This window comes from Buceros rhinoceros, unplaced genomic scaffold (genome assembly GCF_000710305.1).
Source record: "Buceros rhinoceros silvestris isolate BGI_N320 unplaced genomic scaffold, ASM71030v1 scaffold31725, whole genome shotgun sequence".
Classification (NCBI taxonomy): Eukaryota; Metazoa; Chordata; class Aves; order Bucerotiformes; family Bucerotidae; genus Buceros; species Buceros rhinoceros.
The window spans coordinates 3,823-12,899 of NW_010413964.1; the positions used below are offsets into that span (position 1 = coordinate 3,823).

A 9,077-nucleotide genomic window follows, 5' to 3' on the forward strand; every position below is an offset into this window, starting at 1 on the left:
GTGCTGAGGGCCAGGGGTCAGGGGGGACCTGGCAGTGCTGGGGAACGGGGGCACTGGGGGAGCTGAAAGGGCTTTTCCAGCCCGAATGGTTTGGTGGTTCTGTGATCAGCTCTTGCTGATGCTCCTAGAAGTGTTTTAACATGGTGAATATGTTGATCTCCACCAGCCCTTTTTGTTTTCTTCATTTTATCTGAGTGATGATCATTAAACAAACAAAGGAGCCTGTAAAACCTACTTTGTACCTTCCTTTTCCCGCACCATGACCCTGCGCACCAGTAACGGTGACAGTTTGCAGCTCTGGGACGATGTTGGCCTGTTGGTTTGCCAGTCCTGCTGCTGCGTAGACGCCTCCCTGTCCAGCTCCGCGCTGGACTGGGATGTTTCCTGCTGCTCTGAGGGGGCAGGTCTTTGCTCTCATGATGGACACGTGTGGCGTGGGGCTGACGTAACCACTCTGGAAGTTCCAAACAGCTTCTCTGGAAAGCTGTAATTAATGACTAATTGTGTTTGTGAACTGGCGCCGTTGCTGACAAACTCTTTGCCTTTGTGTAGGTCTTCCAAGCGACTGCCTGTTCCGTCGATCCGTGCGTCACCGTCCGAATATCCTACCTGGAGATTTACAACGAGACCTTGGTCGATCTTCTGTCCACCGCGCCAAGGGGTGGGAGCAGCGAGGGGCCGATGGCTGTGGTGGATTGTCCACAAGGTGTTTATGTGAAGGGCTTGTCTATACATACCGTTGGCCAGGAGGAGGACGCTCTACATCTCTTTTTCGAGGCAAGACAATAGAATTATCACACTTCATCTGAAATATTTATAGGCTTGGCTGAGGGAGGAGGTCAAAAATCCACCTGGTGGGTTGCCAGGAGGTTTGGAGAGAGGTTTAACCCTCCTTGTTCTCTTTGTTGTGAGTAGAAGAACCGGTAACTGTAGCTTGCTCTTGCAAGGAAAATGTCCCCGGCATGGAGATTCTGGGAGGTCTCCATGGAGAGACCCTGGTTTTAGTATGCACCAGAGCAAGTCAAGCGATGGAGGGAAGATGTTGGGGAGAGACCACAGGCCGTAGCAGCGTTGGAGGTTCCAGGCAGCACCAGAGCAGTGAAGGCAGCTGCAGAATCTGCTTTAATTTCAAAAGGCTTGTTTGAAATCACAGCCCTTGCAGCAGACTGAGCTCCCAGACAGCCCAAAACACTCGTTTTCATTACCCTGGTCATCACGTAAGGGTGTCAGTGTGTGACTTAGGACAAAGTGGATGATAGCTGGGATCCTTTTAGACCCACCAGCTGACCAGCACCCCCTGACAAACATCTCTGCCTGTCCCAGCTATGCCACTGCTCCAAGAAAAGGCTCTTACCAGCGGCATAGTAAACTGGCTGAAGAGGAGCCAGCACTGTGCCCAGGTGGCCAAGAAGGCCAACGGCATCCTGGCTTGTGCCAGCACTGCTGTGGCCAGCAGTAGCAGGGCAGGGATGGTCCCCCTGTACTGGGGGTGAGGGTGCCCCTTGAAACCTGGGTTCAGTTTTGGCCCCTCACTGCAAGAAGGACCTTGAGGGACTGGAGCGTGTCCAGAGGAATGAAAAGAAATGGCCTCAGGTTGTTGCAGGGGAGGTTGAGGTTGTCCCTGAGGCAGAATCTCTTCCCCGCTGGGGCTGTGCAGGGCTGTCGCAGGCTGCCCAGGGCAGTGGTGGAGTCCCCATGGCTGGAGGGGTTTCCCAGCCATGTGGAGGTGGTGCTGAGGGCCAGGGGTCAGGGGGGACCTGGCAGTGCTGGGGAACGGGGGCACTGGAGGAGCTGAAAGGGCTTTTCCAGCCCACAGGGTTCTGCCACTCTCTGATCTGCGGCAGATGGTTTGGGATGGTTTTGTGGCACAGGTGCCATCAGTCACATTTTACAGCAGGGACTCTCTCACAGCGGATGGACTTTGTGAAGGGCATTTGCTTACTCGTGTCTGCAGCTTTATTTTACTAGTGGGTGCTTTAGATCATGGAAAACATAAATAAAGAACTGGTCTGTGTGCAGGAAGCACGCAGGAGCCATTTGGTGTCGTGAAATCTTCCTCTTGCCTTTTTAATAACGGGGCTGTGGTGTCCTGCGCCAGCCCCTGTGATTCCCAGTACCGCCCATTTTCTCTTTCAACCTACTGATGGGTGTTGCAGGCACGTGAGGGTGGAACCACTGCTGGTTTGACTGCGTGGATTTCTAACTTTCCTTTACCAATGCAGAAGTTTAAAAACACTTCTCTGACTTTTAACTCCGTTTGCAGGGCGAGACCAACAGAGTGATAGCAGAGCACACGCTGAATAAGAGCTCGTCCAGGTCCCACTGCATCTTCACTATTTATATTGAGGTAGGAGCTCCAGCAGCTTTTTTAGGGACTCAAACAGCTGAGGGTCCGTACGTAGCCGGTTTTTACTGCGTTACGGTTAAATACAGTTTATATTATTTTCTCCCTCAGTCTCGTTCCAGACTTTTCTCAGATGTTAAGTGCATTAACTCTAGAATCACCTTGGTAGACCTGGCGGGCTCAGAGAGGCTGAGCAAGACCGCGGTAAGTAATGGCAGAAATATCTCGGTGGCGAGTCCAGTAACCACCACGGTGGAGGTGAAAGGATGGGTTTTCCCCACATCCCATGAAAAATAGGAGAAACCGTGACAAGTTCTGAGTCACGTGAGCACGTCAGAGGGTGCTCACCTGCCTGCAGCTGCTGTGTGGCTTTGTAAGGGCTTTGAAAAAGCTCTAGATGAGGAATTTAGTGGGTCTGAGTCAGCTCCCAGCCCTCGCAGCCAGTCACAGTTGTACCCACCGTAAGGACTAGGCTTTGCCTTTCAATCTCCGTTGCAGTCCGAAGGGCACGTCCTGAAAGAAACCACCTACATCAACAAGTCTCTGTCGTTCCTGGAGCAAATCGTCATTGCCCTGGCTGATCCAAGGAGGGACCACGTCCCCTTCCGGCAGAGCAAGCTCACGCACGTGCTCAAGGACTCGCTGGGTAAGAGCCGCGGGTTGAGCAGCCCTAAAGAGTTCCTAGAAAACAGCTTCACTGAGTGTATCAAGTCCTGAGGCCAGCACCTATAAACACAGGGAATTCATCATCGTTCAGCGGGTGGGTGTCTGGTTTCCTCATCACATAAAATAGCAGGCGCAGGAGGTGGCACAAAGCCCTCACTGCTTGAGCCAGAAGTTCACAAAACCATAGAGTCATCAGAGAATCACAGAACCGTTTGGGCTGGAAAAGCCCTTTCAGCTCCTCCAGCGCCCCCGTTCCCCAGCACTGCCAGGTCCCCCCTGACCCCTGGCCCTCAGCACCACCTCCACACGGCTGGGAAACCCCTCCAGCCATGGGCACTCCACCACTGCCCTGGGCAGCCTGCGACAGCCCTGCACAACCCCAGCGGGGAAGAGATTCTGCCTCAGGGACAACCTCAACCTCCCCTCACACAACTGGAGGACGGTTCCTCTCGTCCTGCCGCTTGTTCCTGGGTAGAAGAGACCGACCCCCACCTCGCTGCACCCTCCTGTCAGGGAGTTGTCAGAGCCAGAAGGTCTCCCCGGAGCCTCCTTTGCTCCAGCCTCAACCCCACCACGTCCCTCAGCCGCTCCTCAGCGCATTGTGCTCCAGACCCTGCACCAGCTCTGTTGGACGCACACAAAGACTTAAAATCACCCCCCCACCCCCACCCCCAGCATGTTACGAGCCTTTTTAGATGTTTTAGTGTCAGGGTACAGAGGATAGACCCAAAGCTGCTGTGTGAGTCACGAGGAAAGGCTGATGCCCTTGGAACAGAGACAGGGGAGGTGGGAGCAGCTGAAAACAGTCTGTCTAATGGCGTTTATGAGGAGCAACCGAGTCCTCAGAGCGTGAGGTTGCAGCCAGGCCGAGCACGAGTCTTTTAGGAAAGGCAGTGACTTGACTGTGTCCTGCCAGGTTCCTGCTGTTAGGTTTAGGCCAAGGGCTTTTCAAATCCTTTCTTAATTTTTTCCCTATTTCAGGCTTTCACAGTTTCTCTTCCCATCTTGCTGCATCACCGTCAAACGAGAGGCACATTTCATCTTTATTCTTCAGTCATTCTGTGCAGGAGAGCTTTAGAGGGACAGTTACAAACTCGGCTGGGTTCTCTGTGGCTTCTTCTTCTATTTTTCATTCCAGCGAAGGCAATAACAAAAACCTCCCACATTATCTTCTTTGCTTTTTCTTAATTATTTTCTTTCTTCCCAGGGGGAAACTGCAACACTGTCCTGGTGGCAAATATCTGTGGGGAAGCTGTGCACGTGGAAGAGACCGTAAGTTGGACTGATTTCTGCAGAATTAAAGCCTTGTTCCTGCTGCTGTGGCGATTTGCCCCAGCTTGGTTTAGAGAGGAGTTTCTGGAGGGCTGTGGCGGGAGAAACGTCCTGCCTAATGCATCAGAAACTCCGCTCAGCTTATCTTGGAGGCTCAGAAAACAGACTGCTCTGGCCTATCTGTGCTGCAAACAGTGATGAGGTCGATGGAATTGCACCGGTTCTCATCGGTGTGGGGCTCGGGGCTGGGGCGTGACCTCCAGACAAGAGAGTTTTTAACCTGCGGAGTAACGAAACCTCCTCTGTGACACGGAGAAGGGAATCACTTTGCTCTTGTCCAAGAAAGTTTTATGGAGCAAAAAAACCATAGACACAGACACTTGTTATAGAACCAAGGAATCACGGAACCGTTTGGGCTGGAAAAGCCCTTTCAGCTCCTCCAGTGCCCCCGTTCCCCAGCACTGCCAGGTCCCCCCTGACCCCTGGCCCTCAGCACCACCTCCACATGGCTGGGAAACCCCTCCAGCCATGGGGACTCCACCCCTGCCCCGGGCAGCCTGCGACAGCCCTGCACAGGCCCAGCGGGGAAGAGATTTTGGCTCACGGAACCCCCCCCAGCCATGGGGCCCCCACCACTGCCCTGGGCAGCCTGCGACAGCCCTGCACAACCCCAGCGGGGAAGAGATTCTGCCTCAGGGACAACCTCAACCTCCCCTGACACAACTGGAGGATGGTTCCTCTCGTCCTGGTGCTTGTTCCTGGAGAGAAGAGACTGACCCCATCTCGCTCCAACCTCCTCTCAGGTTCTCTTCAAGGTGGGGCTGGTTTTTATCATCTCCACATGTTCTGATAGCATCTAGTGATCTTGCTGCTGAACTTTGCATCCAGAAGAGGATTTTCAGGCTGCAGGAGCTCGCTCTCAGTATCCCACAACTGCAAGAACTGAGCTTGGAGGCCACTGAGGAGTGCTTGGGAGATTTCAGGACAGGTTATTTGGATCAGAAATGAGAGTGGGTTTTTTTGACACCACAACTCTGGCACGCAAAGAGCTGTCCCTGTGCAGACCAGAAAGAACAAAGGCACCATGTGAAGCTGCCTAATCACAGAGAGACCAGTGAGTGCTGGAAAATACAGCCCCAGCATCAGAAAGCCTCTGCTGCTCCCTGCAGTTAAAGAGCTGTTTGTTTCTGGGATCTAATATGATTAGTAACTGATGATGAAAACAATATCCTTGCCAGTATCTCTTTCAGTTACTTAAACCCCGTGTTTTTCAGTTGTCTTCTCTTCGTTTTGCTACCAGAATGAAATGGATCACGACGGAGCCCGTCCTCAATGAGTCACACACCCATGAGGTAGGTAAAGAAGGGGTGGGAGAGGCGTATTTTCCCAGGTTCATTAATATTTAGGAGAATAACCTTAAAAACCAGAGGGAAATTGTGTAGTTTAATGAATTACCAAGCTGACACTTGCTGAATTTGGGTCTACAATAAAATGGATTAATATTAAGCTGTTTTCATTAGTGTTTAATCCCACTTACCTCAAATATGCTGCTGGGAACAGTCGTGCAGATGGTCACATCTTCCCTGACATGTGCTAATTCTTGCAGCTGCATGAACACAAGTCCTTGATTTTTCTGATAAGATTCACCTCTTATCAGAGATACGATGTTGTGGGCTGGTCCCCTGGTAGGTGGGGAAATCACCTCTGATCCTGCCTGCAGCATTATCCCCGTTGCTGCTGGGAACAGAATATTTTTGTGGTCTGATCTCTCTGGAAAAGAGAGAAACAGCTGTTTCTTCCTCCAGAAGAAGCCATGCTGCGAACTGTTGATTCTTCAGTCCCTTCATTTTTGTAGAATCATAGTATGGGTTGAGAGGGACCTTCAAAGCTCACCCAGTGCAACCCCCTGCAGGGAGCAGGGACATCTGCACCCAGAGCAGGGGGCTCAGAGCCCCAAGGGTCAACTGACCTGGGATGGGGCCAGGGATGGGGCTTCTCCCACCTCTCGGGGCAGCCTGGGCCAGGCTCTCACCATCCTCAGCGTAAAAAATTTCTTCCTTCTCTCTGGTCTGAGTCTCCCTCTTTTGGTTTAAACCATCACCCCTTGTCCTGTCACAACAGGCCTTGCTTGAGATGTGTGGAGTAGGAAGGAGCAGCTGCAATAGCAGTGTTTAAGGAAGCTGTTGTGGTGTGATGCTCAACAGGTCACTTAAAAAGCAGCTTGGTGTCCAATTCTCACCGAGTCCCGAGGAGATTGGTGTTCCTACACCTTTCTGGAAGCACATTGTAAACAGCGAATGCTTGAAGATATTCCATGTTATGGAGAAATTCAAGCAAATAATCATAGAATCCCAGAACCCCAGACTGGTGGGGGTGGAAGGGACCTCTGGGGATCACCCAGTCCAGCCCCTCTGTCACCAGAGCTTGTTGTCCAGGATGACACCCAAGTGGATGACCCAGGTCTCCAGAGCAGTAGACTCCCACACCTCTCTGGGCAGCCTGGGCCAGGGCTCCCCCACCCTCACAACAAAGAATTTTTTCATTACGTTTCAGTGGAAACAGCATGGAAAACCCCCTCTATTAAAATGCCAGAACTCAGAGAGGGTCAGAGTGGAAACTGCACACTTTGCTTTCCAGATAATATCTCATAGCCCAGAACTTGATGGCTCCTGCAGTACCAGCTCAGGAAAACACCCCACTTCAACCCAGGTGGCCCTTCTGGGGCTGGCTCTGCAGGCAGCACCCCCAGAACACCACAGACGCTCTTTTGCTGGAGGCTAATCAAAGGCAAAGTGCTCTCCAGAGCCACCAGTTCACTGGGGCAGCCCCGGGGAAGCTGCTTCATGCAGGGACATTCTCCAGTAGCCCGTTTAAAGCTGCTTTTCAGCAGGTCTTTCTTCAACAGTGTGTAGTAATTTGCTTTTGTTTTCCTGCTAGGGCACAGTGAAGGCTTTGGAGAAGGAGATCAGCCTCCTGAAGCAGGAACTGGCCGTGCACGACAGCTTGGTAAGGAACTGGCTGTGGTGTCTTCCATGGCACCTAGTCAAGGCTTTGTCATCACCTCGTTTTGCAGTAGGATCAGTGAACTCGGTGTCCAGCATGTTTGTGTTCTGCCTTCAGCCTCCAGCACAGTCTTTTGGGGTTTAGCTCTGAAGATCCCGTCCCCAGGTTGTAGCTTCAGCCCCCAACCTCCATAAGGTTTTTTTTCAGGCTCTGGCCCACCGCAGATGTTTTTTCTGGCCTTATGAAGCTTTCCTGTCGTTCAACTGAGCTGTGAAGGGGAAGGCATTGCTTTCAGCGTGTGTCCTGCTGACTCGGTCACCATCACAAATTGCACATCGGGTGTCTCTGGGTACTGTAGAGCTGTGTCAGGTGTTCACTAGCTTTCTGTAATTTATTGAAACTCAGTTGTTCACCCTTTTTTTCCTTAGGTAAATCGTTCCCTGGTGAGTTACGACCCCCTGACTGACAGCCAGATAGCGGAGATTAAGTCTCAAGTCCATAAATACCTAAAAGGAGCCATTGATGAAATTGATGTAAGTCGCTTCCTAGTGAAGTAGGACATAAATGCTGACTCCAGCCTGGTTTTCTCCAGGACAGAAGCAATGAAAACGTCTTCTGAAGAAGCTGTCCCTAGCCCCCGAAGCGCTACAGAGTTGTAATTTATCTTTCTTTGTGTGTTAAGGACGGTCTCCTTGTTTTCATTCCGTTTTTGCTTTAGTGGAAGCTTGAGGAGGCTTTTCCTCCGTCACAAACCCCTTTGAGTTAGTTTATTTGGAGCTTCTTTAAAGAATTAATGTCAAAGTTTATCCCTGCCAACATCAAACTAAATCTTTGCAAGGTGCGTTGCCAAAACACATCCAGTTTCTTCGAGACAGGTACATTAGGGGAGAGTTTCTCACCTTGAAAATACCCGTGGGCTGCAAAATGATGGCAAGAAGAAACAGCAGAAGTCCTGTGTGCCCTGTGAAGACAAACGGGAGAGAAAGCAAAATATAAGGAAATGAAAGTCCTAAATGCACACTCAGAGCTCCTGTAAAGTGTTGCTGAGCTGGGAACAGAAACTGCTGTGGCAGTGAAGTGTCTGCAAGTCTGTTTTCCAAACAGCTCGATAACCCTTTAGTTTACATGAAACACTAGAGAGACTCCTGCTTGTTTCATGTAATCATTATCGTCTCTCAAAGTCCTTGTTTTCTCCCTCCAAAGAGCAGGAGTGGGCTGGAATAAGGGTAGAGAAGGACTGAGGAATTTTACACAGGGGAGGGTGTCTACAGTGACACTGAAGAATCTTTCAGAGAGAGGGTTGAGAACAGAGACAGAGTGTTTCATCGCTTGGTCCAGTCTCTTGGAGCGTGGGAACGCTGAGTGCAGGTTTCTGCTCAGCTGCAGGCTGCCCATGACTTGTCTGCTCATGCCTCTGCAGTTTTGGAGCTGACGAACAGAGATCGGTACAAATCCAGGCTGGGAGATGAGGGGATGGAGAGCAGCCCCAAGGAGAAGGGCTTGGGTGTGTTGGTGAGTGAAAAATGAGATATGAGCCAGCAATGGGCGCTCGCAGCCCAGAAGCCTCCCATGTGCTGGGCTCATCCCCAGCAGCGTGGGCAGCAGCTCGAGGGAGGGGATGCTGCCCCTCTGCTGCGCTCTGCTCTGGGGAGACCCCCCTGCAGGGCTGGGGCCAGCTCGGGGCTCCTCAGCCCAGCAGAGACAGGGAGCTGCTGCAGCGGGGCCAGAGGAGCCCCCGCAGTGACCCGAGGGTGGAAACGTCTGCCGGGGGGGGAGGGGAGGGAGGGGGGGG

At 51.9% G+C, this 9,077-nt stretch overlaps 1 protein-coding gene across 1 annotated transcript in view; it reads left to right on the forward strand.

Annotated features, from left to right (window-relative positions):
• Positions 1 to 9,077, forward strand: part of KIF9 (kinesin family member 9) — a gene marked incomplete at its 5' end in the record, with an annotated part of 22,850 nt that overhangs the window by 1,752 nt on the left and 12,021 nt on the right. Inside the window, 8 exons of the mRNA XM_010136946.1 lie at positions 553 to 777; positions 2,264 to 2,347; positions 2,456 to 2,548; positions 2,843 to 2,990; positions 4,218 to 4,282; positions 5,557 to 5,634; positions 7,220 to 7,288; positions 7,714 to 7,818. Of these exons, the coding sequence (XP_010135248.1) occupies positions 553 to 777; positions 2,264 to 2,347; positions 2,456 to 2,548; positions 2,843 to 2,990; positions 4,218 to 4,282; positions 5,557 to 5,634; positions 7,220 to 7,288; positions 7,714 to 7,818 (867 nt within the window). The remainder of the gene's footprint in view (positions 1 to 552; positions 778 to 2,263; positions 2,348 to 2,455; positions 2,549 to 2,842; positions 2,991 to 4,217; positions 4,283 to 5,556; positions 5,635 to 7,219; positions 7,289 to 7,713; positions 7,819 to 9,077) is intronic.